The sequence below is a fragment of the Microtus pennsylvanicus genome, chromosome X (assembly GCF_037038515.1).
Source record: "Microtus pennsylvanicus isolate mMicPen1 chromosome X, mMicPen1.hap1, whole genome shotgun sequence".
Taxonomy (NCBI): Eukaryota; Metazoa; Chordata; class Mammalia; order Rodentia; family Cricetidae; genus Microtus; species Microtus pennsylvanicus.
The window spans coordinates 590,384-607,398 of record NC_134601.1 but is presented as its reverse complement, the minus strand read 5'-3'; the positions used below and the strand labels follow the sequence as shown (position 1 = coordinate 607,398).

Sequence of the window (17,015 nt, the reverse complement as noted above, 5' to 3'; positions counted from 1 at the left end):
CACCACAATATGGTAGCCTTCCCTAAGAGAGTTTGTATTTCATTAATAGAAAAGAAAATGAGAAAGCCACTGGCTGGGAGGTCAAAGTTCCTATAGTCTTCATGGGAGCCAGAAACAGATCATGAGAAATTACTTTTGTTTAGAGTAGGGGAAAAGGAACACATATTGGTTTCTCCTACCAACTCAGTTCCTCTCATCTTAGAGAATTTGCAGCAGCTTGACCTCTATCCCAATGCTAGGTTAAAGTGATTACAGAGCTATTGAGATAAAAAAGAAAGGTCAAAATGATGACCACATAGAAACAGCACAAATACAGCAAGATCTGAACCCTGGCAAAAGGATGAGGCCTGTTATTGAAGGATTAGCTGTCACCATAGGAATTAGCATTGCGTTGATACTAACAGGAACATTCTGTAAATGTAAGTGGAAGAACAGACGTCTGCAACTTTGAGAAATGTGTCTCTGCTTTCACAATTTGTGACCTGTTTCTTGGGGCTGCTTCCTTGTCCTTTCCCTTTCAGAACTCTGCTTATGAATGCAATTGCATGCTTTGGCACTGCTGCTTCCTGCACAGTTGCTGTACTTCCAATGGGAGAAACATGAGTGGTTTTAGAATTAGCTCGTGAGACAATGAAGGATGACTGTAGGAAATGTGTAGCCAGAGATGGATAAAAGGGACAGCTATGGAGTTTCTGTTAATCACTATTTGGGGGACAGTCTTACTTACTTTGGCATTGATTGCATTTTCCTCTTGGCCATTCACTTTGCCAGTAGACTTTCAGGAAATCTGAATTTGACTGAGGTAGACTTGATAAATTATTATATATGTATGCTTCCCATTCACACATTAATTCCCTGGTTGGATTTCCAAAATAAGCTGTAAATTAGAAAAGCATCCAAAAGCTTTGAGAATGAAATAGAAAGTAGCAAAGCAAAGCAAAACATCCTGAAAAGGATTTTGCCGCTGCTAGCCATTGTAGCTCTAATATTTCTTTTGAAGACAAGATTTACTATGAACCGCTTGTGTATTTGACAATAGCGAAAATTTCCAAGGAACTTACCAAGCTGAATACATAGTCCATTGTATTCTTCATACCCTCTCTTCTATCATATACTCGACAGAACCACTGTTCTTTTTATATGCTGAGCAGGTAAGTACACGTAAAACTGCCATTTGTACAAGAAAAATCTAGTAACAGCACTTGCCAGTGAACTCAAACACCAGTTGACAATACCCTAATTAATTTTGACTGTTCAACTCAGTGACTTGTCTGCTTAGCTAGCTTTACTAGGTAGTCCTGGTAACAGCAGAATTTTTTTCATATGCATTCATTACAACCCGTCCTGAAAATTCATCCTTTTGAATACACTACAATGTTATGTTGCTCAAAATGTTAAGAATGGCTGTTATCCTTAATGGTAATTATAATTGGCTTTCCCCTTTCTCTCTTTAAATTTTCCTCCATTCCATGCTGTGCTGCTTTGCACTGACTTTGATTGCATGCTGCACCCTGGTGTATATCCATCATGATGATGTTACGTGGCTTGTTGCTGGGATATCTACTATGCCCCATTCCATCGTATCTGTCATGGTTGTGTAAATGCTTCACCCTTCCATGTGTTGCTTCCATGATTTCCTACTGAAAGTGCCCATGATGCACGGTGCTACACCTTCCACTGTGTCTGCAGCAGCAACACCTGCCACCAGCGTTCCCTTCGTTCCAACAACTACAGGCAATCAGGTTTGGCCATTTATTTCATCTGTTCAGACTTAGATAACCACAATGTGTTGAAAAAGCACAGTATATACCTTTTGGATTGGTGAAAGTTATTGGTCCATGTGCTTATGTGTTTCTTAACCAGTTGTTAGATTTGGAACTTTTGTTTTTTATGTATAATTAGGGTACTGTATATGATTTTCAATTTTCTCAGGATTACTTGGCAATATTTTACCCATTGTTAATTGGTAAGCAGATATTATTCATGTTTTTCTATATCAATTTATTGCTACCACACCAATCCTCAAGTGTATATGCTGTACTGAATATGTCTTAAAAGCTTTCTCATCTTGGTGAAGAGGAAAAGTTATTTTACAGCTCCCCCCCCCTTGTTTTTGGTTATTGTGTTTGAACTTAGATTTAGTAAACACATCTCCTTTACTTGCAATTCCACTGGAAAGAAAGCATGCGATCACATTTCTTTCCAAGGAATGCGCATCTTTATTATCACCCAGTGATGACATCAGAAATTCCTTCTCTTGTAGACATTAGATGTGCTTGTGTTGTTTCCACTTTCATTTGGTTTAGATTTTTCAGGCAGAGTCACAGGCAAGTGGCCAATTTTTAGGAAATCTTAAAGTTGTGAGGCAATTAGTACAGTAGCTTCTGAGTACTGTGATACCCGTGCTGCCTTATCAAAGTGCTCACTTGCCCCAAAGCTGCTACTTAAATTTCCAGCATGATAGTCAAGAAGCACACAACATTCATTTGATGGATAAACCACACTCCAACCTCTGCTCTGCAAAATTGACACAATGGAAATCGTAAATATGCTTAAAGGTTTCAGTGAAATTGATCATCATTTTGATGTAACAAACTCAAGCAGTGAGCAAAATAAACAGGATTCTCCTAAGAAATCATTTTAATCTAAAATCTTTTTTACTACTATAGATGCCCCACTTTTCAATAGATGAACTGAATAGGAGCATGTTTGTTTCTCAGATGTAGAAGTTACCAGTAGAACAGTAAGTTTCTTTAAGTATTAATAGATATTTGTAGGTTGTATCTTTTATTTACATAGTTGTATTTGCTAAGATTTGAGTAAACATTTTCATGTAAAGACATTGCTTATAACTTGAATTTGCCTGAATTCAAAAATTTTGAAACTGAAATGCCAGAAAGATGATTTTTGTGATATAGAGATGACAGCTGTTACTATATTTTTCTAATGAGCTCATAGACTCAGTAATGTTTTTCTAGTTTCAAAGGGGCAAGATTTTTTTAAGCCGAAAGAACAAATCACATTTGAATTTTAATTCTTGAAACTTTTTTACTTGTTTGTTTTGTTTTCAAGACCAGATTTCTCTGTAGCCCTGGCTGTCCTGGAACTCACTTTGCAGACCAGACTGGCCTCGAACTCAAAGGTCTGCCTGCCTCTGTCTCTGAGTGTTGGGATCAAGGACATGCAGCACCACACTGGGCTGAATCTTTAAGATTTTAAGATTTTTAAGCTTTATTTTTTTGTTTAAGTAACAAAGTAAATTTGTCGGAATTTGGCTGATATGATCATGTTAAAGACAGTGAGTGTTATGTTTTTGAGTCAGTACAAAAAGCTGTGCTCTTTCTGTAGGTTACAGTATGTTGCTTCCCATGTAAGATAAGTAGAATTGCATTAGCTGTTTGGAAGTTTGAATGACATACAAAATAATTTAGCAGTCCAGTCATTATTTTCATTCTTTGTCCACCCTTAACATTTGACCTCTCCTTTGCCCGGTCCAGGGACCATTAGCAGCACACACTGAGTTCAAGCATTCATTCACATGGAACATGTCTGGTGAAGATACTTAAAAATCCTAGGTCCCTGAACTCTAGAGACCTAACAAATGAACCTGCTCCAATACAGTTGTAGGTGTGGAGAGCTTGGAGGACTCTCACATTGGATTTGTCACATGGTTGGAGGAGGTAGCTGATATGCCTGCTGCTTCCCTAACTCACCATCTCCCATTATTAAGTCCCTAACACTGTTTCAGACAAAAGCCCCTAGCTATTATACACTAGATAAGCAGGTCCCCTCAGTCATAAGGAATGTTCTAAAAAGACATGGGAGAACTGAAGGAGCTGGAAGTTAGAATTGTTTTCATGGGTGTTCTTTGGGATAGTAGCAAATTGAGAAATCTCTAGACATGACAGTGGAGGTTTGTCCAATACTTGCTCATTTCTCATAGGTGAAGAAAATCCAAACAAAATGGATTTACATAAAATATGTTTGAAGAATTGTTTTTCTTCTACTTGATTCCTTTAAAAAATAAGACATTTGGTAGAATATAATAATTTTCACATGTATCCAGTGTAAAAATTTTCTCCAAATATCAAAAATGTCATTTTGTATAATAGTATATGACTTACTGGAGATATTTCTGCAACGGTGTAAGATATTCAGCTAAAAGTGTAAATCTTTGTTTACTATTGAAGCTTTTCAAAGTGTTTGGTATTAAGTACATCTCAGGGGTACCTGTCTGATGACTAAGATAAACTGATGGCTGGTTCATGAGCAAAATGGTTTCCATTATTAGGTAGTGCCTTAAATACGGCCCATCATGGGAATCTCCCATAGACTGTCCTAGGTATATGTCTGGTTAGTGATTGTTTGTCTTAGCCCTACTGTCACAGACATAGGTTCTGAAATTCAGAGTGGAGACTATCTTGGCTTAGTTCACTTATAGAAGGAATAAGAACTAGTCTCCTAACACCTTGTTCAATAACCCTTCACTATTTCTTACTGATTCTCTTGTTTTCTATTTCAGTTGAAATTCTGAGCAGCAGAGTTACGGAGTATCAGAATGTCTCAGCAAGAAACTCCATATGGCCTTTCTATATGTATTCTCGTATGTCCTCTTCTACCAACACGACAATAAGCATGGTGCAGTCCATATATTAAGCATATACACCAGCTGAAAATTGAAAATTGAAAATAAAGCATTCAAAAATCTTTGGAGATATTAAAGTGAATAGAAAATTGACCACTGTGTGTTACCTAGTATGGATTATTAATTGTATATGAGTTAGCATATAGAATATGACCATATAGCTTTGACATTTATTTGAATTATCAGCTCCGTATTATAAGAATTACCCATCTGATATGATTATCATATTGAAGTTAACCATAAAGTTTTCTAGTTTTTTTTTTCCAAAAATGATTGATGTTAAGTGAACTTGCAGAGTACTGTAGTAAGCTTACTGTACATTCTTGGTGGATAAATTCTGTTTCTGAAGTGTTACCTTACTGTGTTGTTTACAGGATAGTCTATTGGATTGATGTAGAATGTAACTAATATATCCAGTACTATTTTCCCCATTGATATATTGTATTAAATTGGGTTCTGTTTGGCTTTTCCATGCTAGTGTTTTGTTGTTTATACGTGGTATTTGATTTCAATTAAATGTCATTAGTGGGGAACAGTGTGATTGAAAAACATGACAGGTTCATGTTAATATGCACTCTTCAAAACATTTCTATAAGTTTCTTGAGACATACATTTAACAGGCCTCACTTCTGAGTATACATACACAAAACCTGTTTATAGAATTTTACATGTAGATCTGACCTTGCAGAATCAATAATATACTCAATTTTTAAAAGAGAAAAATAATTACCTACATATGATAGGAAAGTTCAGATGTTAACCTCAAACCCTCCTCTTAAATAATTTGAAAATCAAGTATTCCCATTCTAATAAATACCTGAGCATGTATAAAAATTATGTAGAGTAGCTGTTACATTTATTGTGTCACAGGAATCCTTTCTCTTAGCTTGAGTTTCTAAAATTGAGCCATTTTCATCTTCAGTTGAGAAACTGGTACTTACTCGTTTAAAGGTATGGTAATCATAGGTTGTAAGTCAAGAAGAGAGATGTGGGCGTGGAGACGGTTTTTATGTACTGGCAGAAAGTGTGTAAAACCTTTGCATTGTAACCTTTTGCACAAGTGTCATTTTCCGAATGCAAATGGCTCATGTTCTTTAGATGACTCTTTGAATAATAAGGTGCAGTCTAGCAGAAGTCAATCCAGGTGAAAGAGAATTGTTTCCAAATGAGGCCTTACCTCCCCCAATAGACAGTCTTCTCTATTGATCCCAGAAAGAGCTGAGCACAGGTTTGGAGAACTGGCAGGGCTGGGGTCAGGGAGACATTTAAAATGACTGACTGATTATGCAGAACTAGAGAAGGTTTCCCCAATTGGCTTTCACTTCAGTTCCACTGAGTTTCCAGTTTCCTACAAGCTGCAGTGAAGCAGCAAGCTTTGACAAGGGTTTCCCTGTCCAAATTTTAACATCAGTTTGGGGGCTTTTGTTGTTTTATGTCTCAAAACAAAACCTATTTTTGGCTCATTTGAACTTATTTTCCTTTATGTGCACTTCAAAATTATAGTCAGTTTTATCATCATTTGTCTAGTATAGAATAGCAATATCCCATGGATGTGTGGTATGAATTCTTACTAATACTTACAAAATAATCTCACAAATATCAAATAGTAATCCATCAATTTCTGTGACATACAGTGTACCTTTTCTACTTTACATAGCTATTAATAATATTACTATTATAAAAGGGAAGAGATATATTCCAACAGCTTAAGTAGATTTAATATTTTCTACTCAATATGTATTCTCCTATTGGAAGGTATAAAATCATCAAATTTTTGTACATATAAAGGTTGTTTTTCTTCATAAAAATCACAAGCAAAGAGAAAACATTTGGGATACCTTAAAGTAATTGGATTGATTTTAAAAACAGTGGAGTTGGCAAGGAGTTTATTGCCTTTTCCATGGTTGATAAAACAGACAGACAGGCCCTGTGACTTGCCTAAGGCTGCCTAACCATCGTGGGAACCAATTGTTCCTCCTTTTTACATCTTTCATTGGAACATTTGCGACTCCAACTCAGAGCAGATCAGATCGGCTCAGAATAAAAAAAGAAATTCCCTCTGGTGATTGGTATCCTATTGATCTTAATTATCCAGGTGAATCCTGTTCACCAGTTATTTCTAAATCGTCTTGTTTGTATATTTGGGCCTCTGCCCTTTGCTAATTATTGCCTCAACTTAGAGACTGAGAGTTGTGTGTCCTTTTACCTGTGTGGGCTTTTTGAACCACTTAATTTCTGTTTTCTAAAATCATCATTCCAGAAAGAATGTACCTGAGCTAGACTAGATGTAGTTCTTAGTACCTATGAGAATGTTTTGTGCAAAATGTACTTTTTGTAGTTTGACATTTTGATGCAACATACTATCTCATTGAACTTCTTAAACTTTGGACAAAGAGAGACATAGATGAAGACTTAGAGATGCGCTGTTCTCATATTGCTCTAAGCACTGGAAAATCCTAGCGTTGACTTAGTTTTAGGAAGAGATTCAGTGATGAACATTCAGGGTAGTTGTCTTTTTGGTGCAACGCATCTCGATGACATTTTGAAAGTTGCTGTGTATGTGAAATTTAAGAAAGCAAGCTCAAAGCTCGAACATTTTCATCAAATTTAACCGAGTTTTGAGAGAAAGGAAACTTTTAAGTTGGCACTCTTTAGTTGTGCAATGACTAATGTTCTTATTGAAGAAAACACAAGTCATTTGACTATAAATTGAATTAACAAGACAAGTCACAACAAATCAGTGACTCTAAACAAAAATTTACTCAATCATTTGTAAATAAACTAAATTCTAATCAGTTGTGATTCCTACTTAGCATTTCGTAGTCTCTGTGTTTTGCAGTGGCCTCTATTCTTATTTCTCCAGAGTAGCAGTTTTGTCCATATTCTCAGCCTTTTGCTGAAACCTGGATAAAACATGTCAGATATACAGTAAGCAATCTAAACGTGTCATTGAAGAAGGGCTTAGTAGTTTCAGTTTTTACAAAAAGCACTGTGAGACCCTAATATTTTAAATAGGGACTGAAATTAAATAGATTCATGAAATTACTATTGAAATACAGTGTTTACTTTTGAAATTGGAGCATGAATCCACACCCAGCCATTGCTTTTGATGTCACCTTTCTAGATTGAACTTTAATTTGCATCTGATCATGAAAGCAATCTTCCCGTTCCATCCATCTTGCACATCCATTTCTGGGCATGCTAAAGCATTTTCATCTTGCCATAAGTGTTGTGCACTGATGGAGCCCTCAGCTCTGCTCATCTCCAGGAAAAAAAACCAGTGCCTGCTTTCAGCCATCAGCAGGAACCAAAGGAAATTAGTGCTTTTTGACTTGAATTAGCTTTGGGTGGCATGACCAGTCAGACAGTGATGTGTGAAGAAGGAACAGCATCTACACTACCTTGTAGGAAATGATTGAGGTGGCTGAGGCAGCTCGTGCGCTCCTTGCCCTGTCCGTTGGTTCTTTTCCTTGTCTTTGAAGACTGTTGGTGAGGGTGCCCTTAGGTGAATTGCAGCCCAAGTTTGCTGAGATCTGTCAATCTGTGGGATGGACTGTGGGATGCAGAATGATTAGTAGCTGTAGTTCTCTTTCTCCTTTAAAAAAAAAAAAAAAAAAGCTCTTCTATATTTCACTTACATTGAAATGGAAATAAGTAAAATGGGGGGGGCTCCAATTCCCAATTTTGATTTGTAGATTTAATAAGATAGTGGCCTAATTTTCCCAGTGCCTGTCAGAGATAGTAGAATAAAATAGATAAAAGAGTTGAACATTTGTTTTGCAAATTTAGCAGACAGTTAAGTCAAACTGTAAAGAGAGGCTCCCCAGTACCCAGTCACTAATTGGTGCCATGTTTTCATTCTTTAGTGTTAGTTTGTAATGTTTTTATTGTACTACATTTTTATATCTCAGTAACTAATGAATTTAATTTTGAAGAAAAGTTTGAGAAAGTTTAAGTTTTTACTACATGTATTAGGCTATCCCACCATTTACTTCTTAGGCTCTAAACTGACACTGTACCATAACACAGTATAGATTACAGCCCGTAAATACACTCTACAATTCACAGTTTAAGAACAAGTTTAGCTTGGTACACAAATAATAGTTGTCAGCTAAATATATTTAGTTGTTGCTTTGGCAACAAAACTACAACATGGCTACCTTTAGACATGCGTGCATGTAAAACTTGTATTGGTAAGCTATATGTGGTTCATGACAGTGTGAACATAGAGGAGATACAGCTCAAAACTGTTGATGTGTTTGAAGCCCTGAGTCCCGTGTGAAAGCTGGACATGTGTCCTCTTATAGGACTCAACAAAGTTTATAACACACGGGTTCTAGAGTCAGGCTTTATAGTTTAGAGAATTGGTTGTGTTGATAGGGGTAATACAGTATTTTGACACCAGAACAAGCATGGCATATATATTACCTGACATTTCTTCATAACTTCGTTCCAAATTACCTATTCATGTAGTATCTGTAGCTATCAAAAGAATCCTATTTTCTGGAATAATATACAAGAATATGTGAGGATTAAAGCATAATTCAGCATTTTGAAATTAACTAGTATTTGTGAAAGCACATGTAAAGATACTACAGAACGGTCCCCGAACAGTGTTAAGAAGCATATGCTGCCGTTACCTGACTGTCTCAGTTGGGGTGCGAATGTGTGAGACACACCTTTTTTGCACTTCTGTACATAGTCTATGAAAGCAACCCTTGGAGCTTTTTAGAATGTAAGAAGTCTGTGGTAATAGCAGAAAGTTGGTGAGAGTGCTTTCTGAGGCTTTGAGAAGGAGGATTTTTTTTTTTGCTCTAAGAATTAGCAAAACCACAGCGCTGAGTGCTGTTGTGGATGCTTGCTAGTTTGCCACAGTTCACCGGAAGCTCAGCCTGCTGATATATGCCAGATTCCCATTAACAGCACTGAGCGAAAGTAAAAAACACTCCTTTTAGGAAGGCTACTAGCAAAGATTATTCTCTTTGCGGACTAATTCCCACTGTAAAAATACACACACCCACACACACACATCACACTACACACTCATGCATGCACCACATAGTGGGTAAGGTTCCCAGCAGAGGCTTTCTCTTTTTTCAATTCTAGAAAGCAGGAAAAAATACTCTGTCCATTACAAGATAGTTCATCTCAAATGCAATTAAAACAGACTTCATCCTTCATAGGTAATACATACATCAATTAGTATGGATTTAAGTGATAAATTGTTAATGTTTTAACTAAGCAAAAGAGACCAACCCAAAGCTTGCATAACATGAAAGTTGGAAGACAGTGTCAGTCTTACCCACTCTGTCAGTTTTCATGCCACACTTACAGAAAGCCAAGGAACTTGATTGTTGCCCCCACAAGGCACCGAGGCAAAGGGGGGAGTTTGAAAGGTTAAGGGATGGATCACCACTGGCACTTAGAGTCCTTCCCATCTTGAGGCAGGTATCATTCATATAGATGAAGGACCCGGTCCTAAACTGATAGTTCTTAAGAAATGCTGCTACCCATACTGCTAACTCTTAGAGACAGAAAAAGAGCTGCGACCATAACTCAGAGGTAGAGCACTTACCTAGAAGAGTGAAGCCCTGGATTCCCTCCCCGGCACTGCAAAAGTAAGAAAGGGAAGAAAATGAAAGATGGGAAACAAACCAAAGGCAGAAAGCCACCCAAGGCTTACATGAATCCTGTAGCTTAGATTCAGTTGACTAGAAATTACTCTTCTTTTTCCCTCAGCTCCTCATCACTTAAGAATCAGCCATACCAAACATCCTAACCATCTGAGCAGCCATTTTGGCCGATAGAAAATGTAAACATACATTTGTAGTTAGTTATGCCCACATCAGCCTTATTACCCCCATGATTTCACAATGTCTTTACGTGGAAATTATCTTGCGAATCTGTAAGTAAGAAAATGACATCAATTGGTATTAAGTTATGACTAATTCATAATTTATAGCCCCTCTATCTGCCCTTGCCTATAAGTGAATCTCTCACTGACATTAAAATCTGGATTATCCTAGACGAATTTTATGTTTATATAGAACCCTTCCTCAATTATAATGTACCTAAAAATGAAAAGTGCTTTTGTTGGAAATAAGTTGGCACTCTTTATAGATACTGCAGGAATCCTCACTAGTATTCTTTTACATCGTGTTACTTTTTAAAAATACCTCTGTAGCAAGACCTAGAAGAATTAAGTGAGCTTTTTATCCCAAATCCACAACCTTAAGACTGTCATAGAACTATATGGTTTGAAAGCTTTATTTCTGTATACAGATGCTATCTGTTAATGACAGAAACCAAATTGTTTTGTTGCTGTGTCTTTTGTGTCTAGCAGTTGAGTGAATGATATGACCATCATTTCATTCGAATCTGGCAATAGCCCTTTCAAAACAAGCTTCTTTTTATTACTATAGCTATTGCTTTAGTTATAAAATGAGCCATTTGCTCCCAAATCCAATCATTGAAATGAAGTCCATTTTTAGAAGGTGATGTCTCACTCACTATACTGTGTAAACTAGTCCAAATTCCATGGCCTTAAATGATTTGATTCCCCCATGGCAGCCCAGGTAGATTAATTTGTTTAACGTGCTGAGCTAGCTTACTCCTTTGCACGATTTTAAAGGGATAACTTATACCTTTATCTAACAAGTATAGTGGAAGCATTTGTCTTGGGCAAAAAATAATGGAAATTTAAGAATGTTATAATAGCCGGGCAATGGTGACACATGCCTTTAATTTTGGAAGCAGAGGCAGGCAGATCTCTATGAGTTCGAGGCCAGCCTGGTCTACAGAGTGAGTTTCAGGATGGCCAGGCTATGCAGAGAGACCCTGTCTCAGGAAAAAAAAAACAAAAAACAAATACTATAATAAGAAAATTCTTAGCCTTGTCCAACAATTAAAAGCTTAAGTAGTGACCAAAATATTTTACAAATAAAAACTGTTCGCATAATATTTTGTCCCCAAATGCAATAATTCATTCCCTCAACTGCAAATGTTTGGACTTTTTCAAGTTACGGTGTTGTATTCTCTGTTTGTGTTTAGAAGTGTGCACTATATAGCTCATTTTAGTATGCTACTTTTGTGTTTATTTTTTATTCTTTTAATAAAGTTTGCAAATTTCTTTGATATGTCTTCTTTTATGAATCCATACTCACACATTCAGCCAGAAGTCACACATGTTCTAGTGTATAAAACTTGACATTAATAACTCTAATATAGTTTAAGTTTGTGACTTGGCTCAGTGTTATATTCCATACACATACTAAGTTTATTTCCAAATGCCTTAAGTATTTTGAAATAGGTAGATGATATATTCATTTCCTTTGTATTTTTCCCATAAGATTGTAGTTAGTAACACAAAAAGTTACATTTTAGTAAAATAAAAATGTATCATGGTTTCTATTGTCCCTCAGAAACCTAAAACCATTGATGCCCATCTTGACAAGAATGAACTGAACAGCACTGGTTTCCTGTGTCATAGTGAAAGTGTAGGACAAAATGGGTAACCGGTGCACACACACTTCTCTTGTATTGTGAAATGTGTCTTAGAGTTTGAGGGACAGTAGAAACTATGTTATTATTTTTTGTTTTATTTAATAATTCATTGCAGACGTTCCCTATTGTCTATTGTCAAAATGGAAACTTAGGGTTTCTATTGCTCAGAGGTTGACCTGTAGGCAAAAGCAAATATCAACCCAGTTTGTCCTGGGAACTTTTCACTTTATTCCAAAGCATCCTTTTGTGCCCCACCTTACTCATCCCGACTTGTCTCTAGCCTTCTAAAAGTCTCATGACTTACCAGGCCTACGTCTTCAGACACATATGGAGTCTTCCCTATCAGAACCTTACTGTTGGGACCTGTTCCCAACTGAACAGGTTTCAGAGACCTGTTCACAACTGAAATTCAAGAGAAAAACTACAATCTAAAGAAGGAAAGTATTTAATGTACGGTCTCTCCTGTGGAGCAAGCCATTCAGTATCTGGTACCTTCATGCATAGATAACAGGGGTGTGTATTACTGAAGCAAACCTTGAGCATCCGGTCTAGGCATTTAAAAGAATTCAAATTTCTATAGAAATTGCCATCTCAAGAGGGCCAAAAGATGAAAATGCTTGTATTTTTATAATTGTCCACAAGATTCCCAAATAATGATGAACCTAAAAGACTAACTAGATAGTGAAAACCTGAAGATTCCAGAGTAAAGAGTCTATTCATATGATCAGCATCTTAAGAGTATGCCCTATGGACCAGCCTCTTCTGGTCTATCATAATCTAATGGCTATACTTATTAATTAATATTAAACAGATATTAATATTAAACAGATGAACACACACTCTCATTTTTAAAAAATTGACTCTGTACTGAAATCTTCCTTTGACTCCTTGGAGATGTTTCTTTTTTGTACCTGGCTCACACTTTGCCTATAAGCAGGAAGGTAGTGTGTATCTGGAGAATAAAGCCAAGAATACTTTAGTGGGGGTAACCTCCAGGGCATGGGCTAAGATTTGTTAGAACTACACAGATAGGTTATTGTCTCAAATGCAATATTGTCATGTAGATACAGAAATCAGTATTAAAAAGACATTCTGACCAGAGTAGCTCAGGGTTTTGTGTTGTGTATGGAAACAGCAGAGGGAGGAGTTTTCAGTGCAAGGTACAGCAGACACACATGAAAATGGGTTAAAATTGGACATGTTTCCCTGTATGTGGTATAAGGCAGAGCCTTCTTAGAGATGTGCAATGAGAGTTTGGTGAAAACAGTAACAGCAGATAAATAGCAGAAAGACTACCTGTTAAAGCAGATGGCCCGTTGAGCAATTGGAGTTAGGGGGCACAAAAGGAAGCTGAGGTGTGTCTGCAACCCATTTGAAGAGACTTGTCACAAAAATGCCGACCCACCCAATGAGCATCAACGTAGCTCTCAAGCAGAGGGTAGTCAAAAATGAGATTGACTTTTCTATGTAGATCTATAGGTGAAAAAGAAAAGATCTCCTGAGTAAATTGGGAGTGTGGGGGTCACAGGAAAGAGTAGAAAATGAGAGGGGAGGAAGGGAGGGGAGTGGAAAAATTGTATGGCTCAATAAAAACAAAAAAAGGTGTGCTGCCATAGGGCAAAAAAGAAAAAGAAAAGAAAAAATAGCCAATGATATTTGATGAAGGATTCAACATCCTAAGCCATCAGGGAAAGGCTTAAATTAAAAATTATTTGTGGGGGTTGGAGAGATGGCTCAGAGGTTAAGAGCCCTGGCTGCTCTTCCAGAGGTCCTGAGTTCAATTCCCATCAACCACATGGTGGCTCACAGCCGTCTATAATGAGATCTGGTGCCCTCTTTCTTGTGTGCATGCATACAAGGTGTCAGAGTGTTGTATACATAATAGACGAATCTTTAAAAGAAAACAGTGAGCTCGGAATGGAAGCATCACCTTTACCTTTCAGGACCTAAAAGATTGAAAATTATGGGTTCGTAAACTCAACAGTTAAAAGAGGCTGTAATTGTGTTAATTATACAAGTATATTGTAAGTGATTATTGGTTCGCTATTATTCACTAATAAACATTATTTGTGTGGTTCATTCAAGATGTTGTGGCTCTTTTAAATTCCTATTAATAGTGTTCACATTAAAATACATTTGGGGTCAGTAATACTAGGACAGTCTGAACTTACCCGAGGCCAGGTGATTAACAGTTACAATCTAGAGCTCTAGTTAGGTGTGGCCAGCAAATGAGACGTTTGTGCAAAGAAGCATGCACATTTTTGAAATTCATATAGAAGACCTTAATGATAATATCAAGCAAGTCTCTAAAATGATCTGATCCAGCAGTCGGGGATAGAGAACCTTTAACAACTACTTTTCTCCTGATGGACACCATAAGAAGCATTCTAGAACTTAAACATGCATGGCATGATAAGAACCTTTGGGATGATAGTATGAACCCAGAAAATCTTCAAAACAATTAAGGAAAAAATGAACAAAGAGCATGGTCAACATAGAGTGACATTCGTTATTCCGTATTTCTGATCCTGAGGAAGTGTCATGATTTTTAAATGCACCATTCTTGGGGCAATCAGGTGGTAAGGGTACCTGCCACCAAGCTTGGTGACTTAAGTTTGGGCCTCAGGATTCACATAGTGGAAGCACTGAAATGGCTTCAGCTGGGGGACAATGATCTTGTACCCTGTAAAGGTTTCTCAGTTGTACTGGTTTAATAAAATGCCAATTGGTCAGTAGCCAGGCAGGAAGTATAGGCAGGGCGACCAGAACAGAAAAATTCTGGGAAGAGGACTCAGTCTGCAGTCGTTATTCAGACACAGAGGAAGCAAGATGAGAATGCCTCGCTGATAAAAGGTACCAAGTCTCGTGGCTAACAAAGATAAGAATTATGGGCTAATGTAAGTTATAAGAGTTAATAATAAAGTGTGAAATATATACACATTAGAGTACTACTCAGTGGTAAAAAAACAACGATATCTTGAATTTTGCATGCAAATGGATGGAAATAGAGAACACTATCCTGAATGAGATAACCCAGACCACAAAAAGACGAATATGTTATGTACTCAATCATTAGTGGATTCTAGCCATAAATAAAGGACATTGAGCCTATAATTCATGATCCTAGAGAAGCTAAATAGGAAGGTGTCCCCCCCCCAAAAAAAAAAAACCATGTAGTTATCCTCCTGGATATTGGAAGTATACTAGATTTCCAGGCAAAAATTGAGAGCTTGGGGGTGGAGGTGGGACGGGGATAAGGGGAGATGGGGAGAGAGAAGTGAGAAGGGGAGGATGGGGAGAGCTTGGGGGAATGGGAGAGTTGGGATAGAGGAGGAATGGATATGGGAGCAGGGAAGTATATATCTTAATTAAGGGAGCCATTTGAGGGTTGGCAAGAAACTTGACTCTAAAGTGGTTCCCAGGTGTCCAAAGAGATGTCCCCAGCTTGTTCCTTGAGCAGCTGAGGAGAGGGCGCCTGAACTGGCCCTATACGATAGCTACTCTGATGAATATCTTGCATGTCACCATAGAACCTTCATCTGGTGATGGATGGAGATAGAGACAGAGACCCACACTGGAGCACTGGACTGAGCTCCCAAGGTCCAAATGAGGAGCAGAAGGAGGGAGAACATGAGCAAGGAAGTCAGGACTGTGAGGGGTGTGCCCATCCACTGAGACAGTGAGGCCGATCTAATGGGAACTCACCAAGGCCAGCTGGACTGGGACTGATGGAGCATGTGATCAAACCGGACTCTGAACGTGGCTGACAAGGAGGGCTGACTGAGAAGCCAAGGATAATGGCACTGGGTTTTTATTCTATTCCAGGTACTGGCTTTGTGGGAGCCTAGTCTGTTTGGATCCTCAACTTCCTAGACCTGGATGGAGGGGGAGGACCTAGGACTTCCCACAGGGCAGGGAACCCTGACTGCTCTTTGGACTGGAGAGGGAGGGAAAAGGGGGAATGAGGGGAGGTGGAAGGAAATGGGAGGAGGGGAGGAGGTGAAAATTTGTAAAAAGAAGAAGAAGAAGAAGAAGAAGAAGAAGAAGAAGAAGAAGAAGAAGAAGAAGAAGAAGAAGAAGAAGAAGAAGAAGAAGAAGAAGAAGAAGAAGAAGAAGAAGAAGAAGAAGAAGAAGAAGAAGAAAAAGAGTTAATAAGAAGCCTGAGCTATTCGATTCCCCAACGGGGACCCCCCTAAAAAAGAAGAAGAAGCCTGAGCTACCCACAGAGCAGCGAACCCTGACTGCTCTTTGAACTGGAGAGGGAGGGGCACGAGGATGGGGGGAGGGGATGGAGGAGGGGGAGGGAAATGCGAGGCCTGGAGGAGGTGGAAATTTTTAAGTAAAAATAAAGAAATAAGAGCCGGGCGATGGTGGCACACGCCTTTAATCCCAGCACTGGGGAGGCAGAGGCCAGCGGATCTCTGTGAGTTCAAGGCCAGCCTGGTCTACAAGAGCTAGTTCCAGGACAGGCTCCAAAGCCACAGAGAAACCCTGTCTCGAAAAACAAAAATAATAAATAAATAAATAAATAAATAAATACTTAAATTTAAAACAGTAATGCTGAGTGGAAATAAATTAGGCCATTAGAAGGAGCGATGTTTTATCTTTAGGAGCCAAAACACAGGAGGGGAGGCAGGTTCTGAAGAAAGGCTTCAGAGAAATTAGCCAAGAAAGGGGATTTAGAGGACTTTTTCAAGAGCCATGTGGAGGGCAAGTCTCAGATTCTGGAAGAGAAACTGTCCAGCTTTCAGCATGGGGACATGCACCCTTTCAGGAGAAGCAGCAGCAGATTTGAACCTAAAATCACCCAAACAAGATCCAGAGAAAGGTATTTCTCTAGTGTCTCCGTTTCAGCTTAGGGTAGACT

General features: G+C 38.1%; 1 protein-coding gene across 11 annotated transcripts in view; it reads left to right on the top strand.

The window, feature by feature from the left end:
* The window catches only part of Mbnl3 (muscleblind like splicing regulator 3), a 97,474-nt gene extending 85,700 nt beyond the window's left edge, over window positions 1-11,774 (top strand). For 9 of the 11 annotated variants that reach the window (XM_075957160.1, XM_075957159.1, XM_075957154.1 and 6 more), the window contains 3 exons: window positions 1,648-1,742; window positions 2,670-2,743; window positions 4,523-11,774. In XM_075957160.1, the coding sequence (XP_075813275.1) occupies window positions 1,648-1,742; window positions 2,670-2,726 (152 nt within the window). In that variant the 3' untranslated portion in view covers window positions 2,727-2,743; window positions 4,523-11,774. The remainder of the gene's footprint in view (window positions 1-1,647; window positions 1,743-2,669; window positions 2,744-4,522) is intronic. The other 2 variants (XM_075957157.1, XM_075957158.1) reach the window with 1 other exon arrangement.
* The last annotated feature ends 5,241 nt before the right edge of the window (window positions 11,775-17,015 follow it).